Below are 16,624 nucleotides of genomic sequence, written 5' to 3' on the forward strand. Positions count from 1 at the left end.
TTACGTCTGAAAGACTTCCGCTTCCAGCGCTACGAGAGCGGAACTCAAGTGCTGATTGGCCCGAGTTGCGAGATGACCGCCTCAAAGTTGAAATATTTCAACTCAGGGCGAAAATTGCGCCGCTGAAATTGCGTCGCTGTAAACTCGTCGCCCACATCGCGTCGCCCCAAACGCGGCGCCCGGGAAAATATTGCGTCTATCGCAGCCACACGCGCCTGTACGTTGACTTTTCATGGGATTCGGTTGCGCGAAAAAATAGTTTCGCTTTTGGTGTGAACCCACCTTTAGAACCACGAGTAGCCCTGCATTCCTGGGTGCAGCGCTCTAGTGGGGCAATATGGTACTCCAAGCTCCTTAAGATATGATGGTGCCAATCAAGGCTTTGTAGGTGAGGAGAAGAATTTTAAACTTGTTTCTTAATTTTACAGGAAACCAGTGCAGAGCAGCTAATACAGGAGTAATGTGATCTCTTTTCTTAGTTTTTTAATTAAATTATCGCGCTAGTTAGACATTATTGTAATTATCCGTACATTTGCATGAGCAAATTTTCTTCAACTAGGTCGTTGAACCAACGACAAGCAGCAGGGCAACTTTGAGTCTTAGACAACCACTTACACAGCAGCAATAAAATCATTGATATTCAAAACATTTTGTTTTGTTGATGTTTTTCTGCTTCATCTTTACATGATTTGTTTTGCTTCATCACACAGAACCGCAAACTTGTAAAATGTACATTCAATTTACAGTAACAGAGCGTTTGTTTTTTTACGACTGGTTCTTTCACACCCACATCAAGTTCAGTCTTACCCACTGCTGATCCTGATGTTGCACGTTTTCCTCTTGGCCTATTTGGTTGATGCCAGTACATGCAGGTTTTGCTGATTTGGGGAAGAACAAACGGTTATTCACTCTGCTCGGTTGACATTTTGTAGTTTGTTTAAAGTTTGTGACTATACTCATTGGAAAAGACGTACACTAGAGGGAAATATAAATGCAACGATATAAAGTGTTGGTAATGTTATGTATCGTTTTTCTCAGTACATGTTACTGTGTTTTTATTTGTGTATAATGATTCCTTCTGTACATATTACATCTATTACACCTGTCCATTCTGGAGAGGGATCCTCCTCTGTTGCTCTCCTGAAGGTTTCTTCTCTTTTTCCCCCTGAAGGGTTGTTTGGGAGTTTTTCCTGATCCGATGTGAGGTTTTGGGACAAGGATGTCTATATGTACAGATTGTAAAGCACTGTGAGACAAATTTGTAATTTGTGAAAATGCGCTATAAAAATAAACTGAATTGAATTGAATGTTGAATTAAATTCACTTAATGGAGCCAGAACTTAAATCGGTATGCTTTCGCCTTCCAGAGTTATTCACAGGTCATCTCTCTGCAGTTGTACACTCCCACTGGGTCCAGGGCCGCTGATTGCATTTACCAGCATCCTTCTGTTAGCTTCCTCCAACTCTGCGAGAATCTTTTGCCTCTCCTTTCTCCAGGCTTTATTGCAGCAAGATCTTGCATTTCTCCCAAGTCTGGCCTAACCAGTTGCCACAGTTGCCAACAGGATGCTATGCCACAGCTTTGACCCGCTCAACTGCCTCCTACACGTGTCACTTCCTTCCTTTTCTGACCTTGATGATGCCTGTTGATGAGATTTTGGTATCAGCAGAATCTTGATAGAGCAGGACTTTACTGGCTTGGGTGACTGTGAACCCCTCTCTCAGACTTCTAAAAAGGAAGCTGCAGATAGCTGTTATGCCCATAAAAAGTGATGCTGCTTAAGCTCTGCGGCAAGTCCAACCACGTGCACAGAAACTGGTTGATATACATATCCCAATCACCTCCACGATGGTGATTGGGATATGTAGAACTTCAGTTACTTTGCTGAATTTTGGTATTAAATGATTACTAACATAGAGTTTGAACCTTAACTCTCGACCACTGCAATACTACCCTACTATTTCTGTTTTGACATGAATTTTTCAAACTGTGTTTGTGTCTGTAGGTTTAACATGTCATCAGAGTCGTCCGTTTACCATGGCCAGCTGTAGTAGAGACAGTACAGTGAGGCTTTGGTCCCTCACACCCCTCATCTCTCCACTGCTGTTGAACATCATCACCAACCAGCCTTGGGAAAAGATAATAGGAAACACGGGTAAGAACAGGCTCTTGCTCACTTTTTTTTATACCTCATTTAATTGCTGATTTTGTGTGTCTGCAGACACAGCCATGGTTCCCGGGTCTCCACCGCTGCTCTGTGGTAAAGTGTCTCGAGACATCAAACAGGAGCTGGATAAATTGAGCTCTGACATCATGGCCAAGAAGCTCCGATGGTTCTCTGAATGCTTTTTGGTACTTACATTCTGAATGCTTATTTATCAATGGGGTATCAGGTGATACCTTTAAAATGTCTATAGACAGTCATTTTTCACAGTTGTCTGCACTCTGATGTAATGATGTCTATGTCTGCATTTTCAGCAGATCATCTCACAGCTTGCAACACAGTTAGTAATTCATCCGATTTCAGATTTCTGCTGTATGTTTGTAGACTACTAGGGACTTTGTTTTCATGACAAAAGCCCAACTGATATTACCTATTTTACATTACCTTATACTGGAAATCTAAAAATTGGTTTATAAATTCAGGTACAATTGAAATATATCTGAGTATCTAGCTTGGAAGTCTGATTCATTAAGGTTATTTTTATTGGCGGCACACATTATAGTTTTGACTATGTGTTTGATTAATGGGCCGGAGGCTGCATAACTCTGAGGAAATCAGAAGGCATAATTGGCACCCATAGTTGAGTCCATGCTTTTGGCTCGCTCTTCATGAGGCAATGTGAAATTTCAGGCGTTTCTTCAAAAAACACTTTACAGATAAAGTTATGTAATTGCAAAGCAATAGAATATTGCTTATACAAAGGTACAGTACATTTAGTGTAATAATGATGAGCAGCTGTTAACATGTAAGGCTGTACACACAGTCTTAATTTAAAATTCAGAGGTGACTGACATTGTACCTGACATTAGTCATGAAACACATTGGCCATAATCAGATTTCAACCATAGGTATATCTTTGTTGATCATGCATGAAGTGCATTTAAACTGTTTGACTTTAAATACAATTAGACACATTTATTGGAATATAATTTGGAAGGTGAGTCAACAAAGCCATTCCCCATTCTCTCTTCATCTAATATTTATTCAGATTTGCTGAAAAACAAAACAATAAGAGGTTGACTTGATCATTTGTCGAGATTTAAAGTAATGGAAAATTACTTAAACAAAAGCAGAATTTTCGGTTTTAATTTGAACAGTCAAGTTCCAGATACCTATTTTTTTACATACAATAATTACTAGAAAAAAGTGCATGGTTTATTGTTAATATACAGTTATATATAAAACTTGTTTTCTTTAGTTTGAGTATATACTGCATGTGTGTCTGGGTGTTTCTAAACATATTTGTGCGTACTCCTTTGCCAGCCCCCAGGAGGCAGTAACAATCTGTGGGACTTGGTGTCAGTCATTAACGGCCAGGACGACTCACTGCTACCAGCCAGCTACAGCAAGGGAGTGATGCACATGAAACATCTGCTCAAGTTTAAAACGGTAAGTAGCTCTGATTCCCGAAGTCAGTGTTCACGGTTAAGGTTTGTTTATTGTTATTCTACAACAGTCTTTTTTTCATCCAAATGTCACAGGATGGAGATGTGTGATAACCATGTTGGGTCTTCTGTGATGCTGATTCTGGGGAACCTAAACTGTTCACTTGCTCTACTTCAGCTCCTCTTATGTAGAAAGGGGGGTGGGGAGGTGTCTACGCCTTTTTTTCCCTCAAAAATAAACAATCAGACCCTTGTTTTTACTGACAGTGAGAAGTAGTTTGTATTGTTGATTTCCTCTCTTTATGAAATCTTATCGTTGTTTTAAATCTGGCCGATGACAGTAATGTCATTTGCAAACTTCATTTTTTTTGCGATCAAATGTTTTTATTTAGCATAATCACACAGGATGGCGGAACACCAACACATGGTGCCCTTTCAAATTACAAACAATATTCTGAGACCAAAGGAGTCTCTCAGAACCATAAAGCAGAGGAAAGGGGGGGGGGGGGGGGGACATAAATATACACACAACACAAGAGACAGACAAATAACATTGATAGGGACCAAGGACATGTTCAATTAGAAGTAAGGGGCGATAGCACACATCTACAGCATATTTTTCAAAGAGTCAGCAATGTTGACCCAAGTGTCCAAAGTCTTTTCTGATGCTCCATTTATGCGAGCTGTAGAGATCTCCATATATACAACATCCAAAAAGGAAAGCGTCCATGTTCGAAGAGACAAGTCATGAGGTGGTTTCCAACGGGTTGCAATCATTCTCTTAGCAGCTGTAAGTCCAGCAAATGCAACACGCATTTGGATTTTAGAGAGCTGAAAGTCTGAATCAAAAACATTTAGAATCAAAACACTGAGAGTGACAGGCACAGTATCATTAATCAAGACAGATAACTTGGATGCAATATTGTTCCAAAACTGACAAACGGGAGCAATCCCAGAACATGTGAAGATATGTACCTTGAGTGTTTAGTGGGCAGAAAGTGCATAAAGGACTGGTAATTATTTTCATGTGATGCATTTTCACAGGGGTGAGATACGTCCTATGAATGAAATTGTAGTGAATTTGCTGATGGTCTGGATTGCGTGATACTTCTGAGATATTAGACCATACATCATGCCAGTCTGGGCAATCACGTTCCCAGACCCTCTCAATTGGAAGGCTGAGGCGGCCAGGTGTCACCAAAAACTGATAGAGCTTAGATACCATACCGCTAGTTTTTGCCTGCATTGTGAATAATTTCCGGATAGGATGGATGGGCAAAGCTCCCTGCCAGGGGACACCATATGCCTTGAGTGCTGATCTTAATTGAAGGTAAAAGAAAAATGAGGAACGTGGTAGACTGAATGCATTTTGTAAGTCAGTAAAAGATAACAAGCCAGTCTCATTAAAAATGTCTTTTAGATAATGAACCCCCCTCTGTTCCCAATGCGGAGCTGTTATAGGTCTCCCACCAATCACGAGTGCTTTATTGTTGAATAGTGGAGAAAGTGTATGCCAATTGCATGGTACATGGCAATATGTTTCAACCAATCTCCAGGTTTTGATAAGATGAGAGACAATGGGGCCAAAGCGCAGCTGGCACTGTTTGTTAGAGATATTAGCAAAAAGAACGTCATGAAGTGACCATGGTTCGGTCATAGCACTTTCTAAAGCACGCCAGCACACTGAGGAATCCGGGTCAAACCATGTAAGAAGAGGCCTTAAGACAAAAGACCAAAAATAAAGTTTAAAGTTGGGAACTGAAAGACCACCATTCTCCTTTCTCCTCTGTATAGTAGACTTTTTAAGTCGTGGCCGCTTGCCTTTCCAAATAAATTTCGATACCGCTGCCTCTAATTTATGCCAGTAGTCAGAAGGAGGAGAAAGAGGTAGCATAGAGCTCACAAAATTAATCCTGGGTAAGATGTTCATTTTAACCAGAGATATGGGCTTGAATAGACATAGGAAGACTTCATCCATTTTTCCATATCTTACAATATGTTGTTCAGAGCAATAGAGTAGTTATGCTTAATAATCTTGTTTTAACAGGGAAAAACATCAACACCCAAGTATTTAAACTGTTTAACAATGGGGATGTTGGCAGAGATGATTGAATTGCACGCAGAGTCGTTTAGATGGAGTAAAGCAGACTTTGACCAGTTAATTTTGAAGCCTGATAAGCTTCCATACTCCTCGCATAAGGAAAGAAGATGTGGAAGAGACTGAGAGGCGTTTTCCAAAAAGACCATCACAACATCCGCAAACAATGAGAGGTGATGCTGCATATTTCGAATGCATATTGGTGACACCACGACAGATTGGCGAATGGCTTGAGCCAGAGGCTCAAGAGAGAGGACAAATAGTGCAGGACTCAGGGGGCAACCTTGGCGTGAAGATCTGGAAACGGGAAACAAAGAGGAGAAGGTGCGTCCTGTTAAGACTTGGGCTGAAGGGTTAAAATACATGACTTTAATCATGCCAATGAAAGTGTTACCAAAGCCCATCATCTCTAAGACTGACCATAAGAATGGCCACTCAAGTCTATCAAAAGCTTTCATTGCGTCAAGAGTAGGCACGTGCACAGACATTTTGGGGGGCAGGTGCTCAAACCCCAAAAAAGGGCACCCAATGCCAAAAAAAAAATGCTGACAGAGTTGAAGCATTAGCAGCAATACACTGATGATGCTGTCCTCGACCTGCATTTCCTCTGGGCAGCATCAGACCACTATCTTACATTTTCTTTATGAATAAAGATGAATGATTATATAGCAACAACAGTACAAGCGTTCTGATTGGCTAATGGGTCGTCATACCAGCCACGTATTGCCCTCCTCGCTGGTCTGATACGGATCCGTATTGCCCTCTTACGTCATTTTCAAAATGAGCGATATTGATAGACATCAACAGCCAAGAGCAGTGGTCCTCAAACTAAGGCCCGCGGACCAGATACGGCCCGCCTCCACATTTGGCCCGGCCCTCTGAACAAGAGAGGCTGTATGATTTTTTTTTCAGTCTGGCCACGAAAATCTTAGACTAGCCCGTTAAATAGAACGGAATAAGAACTCTCTCTCTCTCATTTCTCTCTCTTTTCTCTCTCTCTTCTCTCTCTTCTCTCTTTCTCCTCTCACTCTCCTCTCTCTTCTCTCTCTCTCCTCTCTCTTATCTATCTCTCTCCTCTCTCTCTCCTCTATCTCCCTCTCTCTATTCTCTAAACATAACTAATGTCAATAAACAGCTGGACAAGGATTTGAAATCACGGATTTCGTGAGTTTTTGTTTGTTTATTTTTTTAGGAAACGTCGGACCAGTTGTGACGTCATGTTTTCAGCAGCGCTAATGTTGTGGTTGATTTATCACAAAACAACGTCAGGGGACAAACACGTCATGACCTGTGTGTCTGATGCTGCGGGTCAGAGGAGAAGAAGGTGCACCCGTTTGTGTGGCGCGAGGAGCACTGCCCGGAGGATGAAGTGGTGGAGGAGGAGGAGGGAGGGGCGCGGCGGCGAGGGGGAGCTCGTGAGCACCGCGGACCCATGTCGGGGCGAAATTCTCACAAGAACTCAAATAAATGCCCCGTCGGATATTAAAACACATTTGGGGGGAGTTTATGACAGAGAGAGTAACTTTTAATCTTAAATACTGATGAATGAAAAAAGTGGGCTCCAGCTAAAAGGGCACTTTTCTCATCCAGGGCAAAGGGGCTGGTGCTTGAGCACCACTAGGGCTCTATCTGTGCACGTGCCTGGTCAAGAGAGAGAAGTGACATTGGTGTCTTACTGTCTTCTGCAGCATCAATAATGTGGAGAAGGCGTCTAACAATTAGATATTATCAATGTGTCTCTGCTAACAGGCCACGTACCACACTCCTTCAAAGTGGCTGTTATTAAACCTCTCCTGAAGAAGCCCACTCTGGATCCAGAGGTGTTGGCTAACTACAGACCGATCTCTAACCTCCCCTTCCTCTCCAAGATCCTTGAGAAAGTGGTCGCAAATCAGTTGTGCGACTTTCTACATCATAATAGTTTATTTGAGAAATTTCAATCAGGATTTAGAAAACACCACAGCACCGAGACAGCACTGGTGAAAATTACAAATGACCTCTTAATGGCAACAGATAAAGGACTCATCTCTGTCCTGGTCTTGTTAGACCTTAGTGCTGCATTCGACACCATTGACCATGACATCCTGTTACAGAGACTGGAGCAGTCGATTGGCATTTCAGGCACGGCACTAATTTGGTTTAAATCCTATTTATCAGATCGATCTCAATTTGTATTTGTAAACGATGACGCCTCGATAACCACCAACGTTAATCACGGAGTTCCACAAGGTTCTGTGCTTGGACCAATTTTATTTACCTTATACATGCTTCCTTTGGGCAATATTATCAGGAAACACTCCATAAACTTTCATTGTTATGCAGATGATACTCAACTATATTTATCGATAAAACCAGAGGAGAGCAACCAACTCGGTAAAATTCAAGCATGTCTTAAAGACATAAAAACATAGATGACCTGCAACTTCTTGATGTTAAACTCAGACAAAACCGAAGTAATTTTAATCGGCCCTGAGCACCTCAGAGATCAATTATCTGGTGATGTGGTTTCTGTAGATGGCATTGCCCTGGCATCCAACACCACTGTAAAGAATCTTGGTGTTATCTTTGATCGGGACTTGTCCTTTAACTCCCACGTAAAGCAAATCTCAAGGATGCATTCTTTCATCTACGTAATATTTCAAAAATCAGGCACATCTTGTCTCAAAAAGATGCAGAAAAATTGGTTCACGCATTCGTTACTTCGAGACTGGATTACTGCAACTCCTTATTATCAGGCTGCTCTAATAAATCTCTTAGGTCCCTCCAGTTGATCCAGAATGCTGCAGCTCGTGTTCTCACTAAAACTAAGAAAAGAGATCACATCACTCCTGCACTAGCTGCTCTGCACTGGCTCCCAGTAAAATCAAGAATCACTTTTAAAATTCTTCTCTTAACATACAAAGCCTTGATTGGTGATGCACCATCATATCTTAAGGAGCTTGTAGTACCATATTGCCCCACTAGAGAGCTACGCTCACTAAATGCGGGACTACTTGTAGTTCCTAGAGTCTTAAAAAGTAGAATGGGAGCCAGAGCCTTTAGTTATCAAGCTCCTCTTTTATGGAACCAGCTTCCAATTTCAGTCCGGGAGGCAGACACAGTCACCTCGTTTAAGAGTAGACTGAAGACTTTCCTCTGTGACAGAGCTTATAGTTAGGGTTGAATCAGGTTTGCCCTGGTCCAGCCCCTTGATATGCTGCTATAGGCTTATAGCTGCCGGGGGACGTTTTAGGATGCACTGAGTACCTATCTCCTCTTTTTTCTCTCCTTAAGGATGAATTTTCATCTCTCAATCACACGTTACTAACTCTGCTTTCTCCCCGGAGTCCTTTTGACTTCACGTCTCATGGGGTCATCGGACCCTATGAGACGGCATAGATCCTATCTGCCTGATGGATCATCGAGGTCTGGGTCGTGGAATTCCTGCTCCTGACTACGCCACTGTCCTGTTGAGACTCCGCCCACTCCTCCTCCCCACCGCCATCTGCCTGATGGATCGTGGAGGTCTCCATCGTGGAATATGCCGACTATGAACTATTCATACACTCTGTCATATTCATTGAATGTATTTTAACTCTAAATCTGTCCTTCTGTACACATTACATCTATTGCATCTGTCCATCCTGGAGAGGGATCCTCCTCTGTTGCTCTCCTGAAGGTTTCTTCCCTTTTTTTCCCCCTGAAGGGTTATTTGGGAGTTTTTCCTGGTCCGATGTGAGGTTTTGGGGCAGGGATGTCTATGTGTACAGATTGTAAAGCACTCCGAGACAAATTTGTAATTTGTGAAATTGGGCTATACAAATAAACTGAATTGAATTGAATTTTCTTTGGTCGTCCACGCTTCCTTGGTTCATTTACTTTAAACTCCAACGCTTTTCTCAGGACATGATCACTATCACTCAGCACATGTCCATACCATCGCACTCCATTCGCCTTTGCCAGCTGGTTCACCGAATCCTCCAACCCAAGCATCTCCATCAGATCCTCTGTCTTCTTCCTATCCATAAGCTTCACCCCATACATCACTCTCACCGTCGCTCTCTGTCCTTATCAGAATCGCCATCTCGCTTTCTCTCAAACACCATGTCTCACACCCATATAGCATTACAGATCTCATGCAGCTCCGCATAACCTTTCCTTTCGTCTTCAAGGAGAACCTCTTCCCATGTAGTAACTCTCCGCATTCCCTGAACTTGACCCAGCCAAACCTTGCTCTTGCTGTCACTGCTGCTTCACACCCACCGCTTGCATTCACCTTGTCCCCCAGATAATAAAACTCTTTCATCCATTTCCACCTCATCACACAACTCCTCCACCGGGGCCACTGTCTCTCCAACTCGCTCCTCACATCTTCCACAAACAAAATCTCTCGCCAGATTCGGGGTCACTCTTCATTTTTGCAAATCTGCCATGGATCCATTTCCCACAATTCGTACACAACACAGAGTTTGCCATTACCCTCTTCCCACACACACCACATGGATCTACCTTACCCGCTGACAATTCATCATCCGTCCCACTCACCATCGCTTTTGTCTTCCCAAGGTTTACCTTCAGTTCCTTACTCTCAAACACCTCCTTCCATTTCCAAAACTTCTCCCTCAATCCCTCCATCGTCTCACTCATCAGTACCAGGTCATCCGCATACAGCATCTTACTCATCAAACCCTCCCTTGCATTCTCCGTAACTACATCGACCACAACTGCAAACACCAATGGTGAGAGCGCAGATCCTTGATGTACACCAACTTTCACTCCGAACACCTCCGATAATTCTGAAGCAACTCTGACTCTTGTCTTCGCTCCTTCATACAGACTCATCATTGCTCTCACCAATGCCTCTGGTAAACCTCTCTTCCTCATCGCCCACTCCATCACCTTCCTTGGAACCCTATCAAATGTCTTCTCCAAATCAACAAAGCACATGTACAACTTCTTCTCCTTATCTCGGTATAAAACAACGCCTGTTAACCCTGCCCCGTCTCCTTCCCGGTTAGTCCCAGATCCCCGTCCCGGTCGACCGCAGAGCCCCCTCGTCCTGAGCCCGGTCCCACAGAGCCCCCATCCTGACCCCGGTTCCCCAGAGCCCCCTCCTCCCGTGCCCGGTCCCCCAGAGCCCCCTCCTCCAGAGCCCCCTCCTCCCAAGCCCGGTTCCCCAGAGCCCCCTCCTCCGCCCAAGCTCTCATGGGGGGGGGGAGTAAATTAGGCCGGATGGAGCCCCGGCCTAAATTGGGTGGTGGGGACATGTGGCAGCTGTCTCCAATCTGGCCAGCTGCTCTGACTGATTGGCAATCAGTCAGCAGCCGATGCTGCTCGTATAAAAGGGCAGCAGAGCTGGAGGTTGAGCCAAGTGAGCAGAGGCGCAGTCTTGCAGTCTGCTGTGTGTGTGATAAAAATAAAACATGTTGCCGAACGGAACCTCGTCGTTGTGGTCTGGTAATCCTTGGTGCTTTTGGGGGAAACCCACGGGCCCAAGAGCCGTCACAGATCTTCCTGAGAAAGGGTTGCATCTTCTTCAACTCTTTCACTTAAATCAGATTCTAGTGCCTGAATAACATCATCTGGACTGATCATTTCCTAGATCTGAGTCTTGCAAAAATAATGAACTTCACCTCTGAGCTTGACTATTGGTTTGGATTCAGGTGTCACTTTCCTTACAATTATGCGGTGACTTACTCCAATTGCATCACTGTAGTGCTCTCGTGGGTCACCATAACTCACTATTCTCCATACTTCAACCAAGATCTGTTTTCTAAAAGGGTTGGTTTTCGTTTCCACATACGACTTCTCTAGGCATTAGCGCTTGTGGGCAATTGTCTCTGAAGTTGGAATGTGTGTCAGATTAGCAGGGATAAATTCACGTGTATATTGTTGGCACTGTGATCTTCTTAAGAGTAAAATATTCCTCGTTATTTGTAGTTCTCAGTCTTTTGCTGGGTCCAATTGTCCTTTTTGACGACATTGTAGATAGTTTCCGCTTCACTTCTTCTTTGTTCGTATCTAGAACGTTTGCCGGTTCCTCAAGAATGAAGGAACAATCACTTTGTGAATCTAGCAGGGCATAGACAAGAACTTCCTTCCTTGAATAATTTTGAATTGACACATAAGCAGGTATTATCGCTGATGTCTGTGTAGTATTGTAATCTTGCACAACTCTGCTGGATGTGGCTTCCTTGATAACGTCTTGAAGTTGTGTTGACTGTAGCTTTGTTCTTGTTTTGAACGATCTTTGTGTAGGTATATGGGATGACTTTGAGCAAGTGTCACAGACCATCCGACTACTGCAGCTCTTGGATTGAAGGCCAGCACAGTCTCTCAGTCTGATTCACCAATAGCAATACTACTTTTATTAGGGTCCTCGTTACGACTTCGTCGTAGAGGAACCTATTGTTTTTCTAAGAGTTATTATTATTTTCTCTAAGGAATGTTGCCCTTTTGAGGCCTTTATCATATTCCAAAAGTTGTCAAATTTGACATGCATATCAGGACTGGCGAAAATCCCGATATTTTCAAGGTTTCGCATTTTTGTATATAGAAATGTTTCTCTAGCGCCCCCTTGAGGTAGAAAGCTAATACTTTTTTCAACAATGACCGATTGACTTGAAATTTGATATACAGGTTCACCTGGACCTGCTCTAAAAAGAAGTTCATGGTGGCCATCAAATGCGCCTTCTTAGATTTTCCGCCATTTTGAATTTTGTAAAAAAATATTCTTTTCACTTTTTTCCAAAACACTTTGTCCGATTCATCCGAAAATGTCTGGGGTCCATTATTGGTTCAATGTCATCATAACTACTGAAAATCTTGTTGATATCTTATTGCGTTCAGAGAATATAGACCAATGAACATTTAAGGGGTGTGGCCTCATATTTGAAGTCACACAACTTCCAAATTATTAGGCCTATCCTCACCAAATTGATAGCCTATGTCTAAATGGCATCTCTTAACGTTCCCTATTTTTTTCATAATATTTGGACATTAGGGGGCGCTGCAATAAATCTCTCAATATGTAATTTTTGCCTTTTTTTAGGCTTTTTCCATGTTTTGAGCAGTTGTAAAACAGTTAACTCCTCCTAGAGCTTATACCCGATTCATTCCAAACTTGCCCAGTATGATCTTGAGACCTTTGCCGTGAAAAATCGTTGAAAGATTTAAAAAATATTAAACTATGTGCGGTGGGTCGAACATCAAAAAACACCATTCGCCATAAAAATGCAAGTTGATGTAACTCGCCCATACTTTATGGAATCTGCTCCATATTTCTCATATATCATGACATACTAATCTTGAAGACATCCATATGCTAATTTTGAAAAATAGTCATAGCGCCACCTCGTGGCTAGAGGAAGTTACATGTTTTCTACTTTTTTACCCTTCTCACAGATCATTCAGATCCCTCTCAAAATATAGCAGAATATATGTAAGACCTTGATAATGCTTCCCTATGAAGATCGTAATGACACGTTGAAGTGTGGCGGGTCGTAGCATCAGCAAACTTTGATCCTTCGCCGTGAACAAATAAACAATCTAACATGCTCGAAACGTGACTAAACTTCGCACACACATTTAAATTCAAATATGTAGTTACCTGATATGATTTGAATGCTTCGGAATGACAATATGGCTCAATAGCGCCCCCTAGACTGTATTTTTTGTTCAAAAGGCCACGGTATTTCCGCCCGATGACCGATTACCTTGAAATTCATCATACATGTCCGCTTAGACCTGCTCTAAAAAAAATTAGATTACGACCATAAGTTCTGCCCACTTAGATTTTCCGCCATTTTGAATTTTGTAAAAAACACATTCTTTTCAACTCCTCCAAAACGATAATTGCGATTCATACACGACTTGTTGTGATTCATTATTGTTTCAATGCAATCAAAAATCTTTAAAAGATTATTGATATCTCATTGCTTTCAGAGAATATGGACCAATGAACATCCAAGGGGTGTGGCCTAATATTTAAAGACCCCTAACTTCCATATCACTTGGCCAATCCTCAACAGATTACTAGACTATGTTCACATGACATCCCTTAAAATACTCTAATTTTTTCATAATATTTGAATATTAGGGGGCACTACAATCAATCCCTCAATATATGCCTTTTTTGCATTATTTGCTCACGTTTTGGGGGGTTGTTAAACAGTTAACTACTCCTAGAGCTTAAACCTGATTCATTCCAAACAAGGCCAGTATAGTCTTGAGACCTTTGTCTTGAGAAATCTTTGAAAGATTTAAAAAATATTTAAGTTTGTGTGTTCTCCGGACCGGCAAAGAAACACCATTCGCCATTCAAATGTAAGTTGATGTAACTCGGCCTTACATTATCCAATGTGCTCCATATTCCTCGTATGTCATAACATACTGACCCTGAAGACATCCATATGCTAATTTTAAATTCTAGTCATCGCACCACTGAGCGGCCAAAGCAAATCAGCCTAAAAAGCATCACATTCACATGTAATTTACATGACAAGGTCTACACTTCACATAGATACACATGATGCATGTATATGTTCAAATTGTCAAAGCGCCCCCTACTGGCTACACAAGGCCTCGCTCGAATCTGCTCCAAACTTCTCATGCTTCATAGAATTCACGGCCTGAGAATATCAACAAGCCTTTTGTCACTCAGAGTCAAAAGCGCCACCGTCTTGCAAAGTAAAATCAGTGTCGCGTGACAAACAGTAAAACGCCCGAACGGCGGGCATGTGTTCACGGCCGAGGGGGCCGCCATCCGGCCAGCATCCCCGACGTGCGAAGCAGGAACGAGGACCCGGACATCGCTGCTTGCAGCTTTAATTAGGGTCCTCGTCGACTTCGTCGTAGAGGAACCTATTGTTTTTCAAAGGATTATTATCCTTTATTGTGTTCAAACGTCGTCTGGCCGTACATTGTATGCCCCAGCAGACTGGAATTCCAAATGCACAAGCAGACTCGTGAACATTTTTTGATTGAGTTTTCATATTTGTTTATAAAAAAATGTCTCTCTAGCGCCCCCTAGAGTGTTCGTACCCACGACGGATTGACTTGAAATTTCGTATACAGGTCCACTTGGACCTGCTCTACAAAATTGCCAATGTAACCCCTAAGCACCGCTAACTTAGATTTTCCGGCATTTTGAATTTTGTAAAAAAGTTTTTTTGCACTTTTCTTCAAAAAGCTTGTTCCGATTCATACCAACATTTCTGAGGTCCATTATTGGTTCAATTTAAAGGAATAATTTTCAGGAATTGTTGATATCTCATTGCGTTCAGAGGATATGGACAAATGAACATCCAAGGGGTGTGGCCTAATATATAAAGACACCTCACTTCCAAATCACTTTGACTATATTCACCAAATTAATAGCCTATGTCCACAAGGACACACTTAACCTACCTTAATTTTCTCATAATATTTGAACATTTGGGGTGCTACAGTCAATCCCTCAAAATATGCCTTTTTGGCCTTTTTCATGATTTTAGGGGTTGTAAAACAGTTAACTCCTCCTAGAGCTTAAACCCGATTCATTCCAAACTTGGGCAGTATGGTCTTGAGACCTTTCTCTTGAAAAATCTTTGAAAGATTTCAACAATATTAAACAATGTGCGTTTGCCGGACCGGCAAAGAAATGCCATTCGCCATGAAAATGTACGTTGTTGTCACTCGGCCATACATTGTCTAATCTGCTCCATATTTCTCATACGTCATGACATAATGACCCTGAACAGATTCATATGCTAATGTTGTATTATGGTCTTAGCACCACCTCGTGACAACAGGAAGTTACAGTTTTTCTACTTTTATACCCTTCTCCTCACACATTATTCAGATCCCTCTCAAAATATACCAGAATAGACGTAAGACCTTGATAATGGTTCCCTGTGAAGGTTGTAATGACATGTTGAAGAGTAGCGAGTCGTAGCATCAGCAAACTTTGATCCTTCGCCGTGAAGAAATAAACAATGTAACATGCACGAAACGTGACTAAACTTGGCACACACATTTAAAGTCAAATTCGTAGTTACCTGATATGATTTGAATGCTTCGGAATGACAATATGGCTCAATAGCGCCCCCTTGAATGATTTTTGGTTCAAAAGCTAAAGTTTTTTGCCTCCAATGACTAATTGACTCGTAATTCAGCATACATCTCCGCTTGGACATGCTCTACAAAAAATATTATTATGACCATAAGCTACGTCAACTTAGATTTTCCACCATTTTGAATTTAGTAAAAAACTGTTTTTTTGCACTTTTCTTCAAAACGCTTGTTCCGATTCATACCAACATTTTTGAGGTCCATTATTGGTTCAATTTAAACGAATAATTTTCACAAATTGTTGATATCTTATTGCGTTCAGAGGATATGGACCAGTGAACATCCAAGGGGTGTGGCCTAGTATATAAAGACACCTCACTTCCAAATCACTGACTATATTCACCAAATTAATAGCCTATGTCCACAAGGACACACTTAACCTACCTTAATTTTTTCATAATATTTGAACATTAGGGGGCGCTACAATCAATCCCTCAAAATATGCCTTTTTGGCCTTTTTTCATGTTTTTAGGAGTTGTAAAACAGTTAACTCCTCCTAGAGCTTAAACCCGATTCATTCCAAACGTTGGCAGTATGGTCTTGAGACCTTTGTCTTGTGAAATCTTTGAAGGATTTAAAAAATATTAAAGTTTGTGCGTTCTCCGGACCGGCAAAGAAACAACATTCGCCATTAAAATGTAAGTTGATGTAACTCGGCCATACATTATCCAATGTGCTCCATATTCCTCGTATGTCATAACATACTGACCCTGAAAACAGCCATATGCTAATTTTAAATTTGAGTCATCGCACCACCGAGTGGCCAAAGCAAATAAGTCTAAAAAGCATCACATTCACATGTAATTTACATGACAAGGTCTAGACTT

The 16,624-nt window shown here is 41.8% G+C and overlaps 1 protein-coding gene across 8 annotated transcripts in view; it reads left to right on the forward strand.

Annotated features, from left to right (window-relative positions):
- Positions 1–16,624, forward strand: part of wdr17 (WD repeat domain 17) — a 58,446-nt gene that overhangs the window by 16,615 nt on the left and 25,207 nt on the right. For all 8 annotated transcript variants that reach the window (XR_008830841.1, XR_008830843.1, XR_008830844.1 and 5 more), the window contains exons 16-18: positions 2,007–2,156; positions 2,223–2,353; positions 3,489–3,614. Coding sequence is in view for 4 of the 8 variants with exons in the window: in XM_056408512.1 (XP_056264487.1) it covers positions 2,007–2,156; positions 2,223–2,353; positions 3,489–3,614 (407 nt within the window). In the remaining 4 variants the exon portion in view is untranslated. The remainder of the gene's footprint in view (positions 1–2,006; positions 2,157–2,222; positions 2,354–3,488; positions 3,615–16,624) is intronic.

This window comes from Pseudoliparis swirei, chromosome 24 (assembly GCF_029220125.1).
Source record: "Pseudoliparis swirei isolate HS2019 ecotype Mariana Trench chromosome 24, NWPU_hadal_v1, whole genome shotgun sequence".
NCBI lineage: Eukaryota > Metazoa > Chordata > Actinopteri > Perciformes > Liparidae > Pseudoliparis > Pseudoliparis swirei.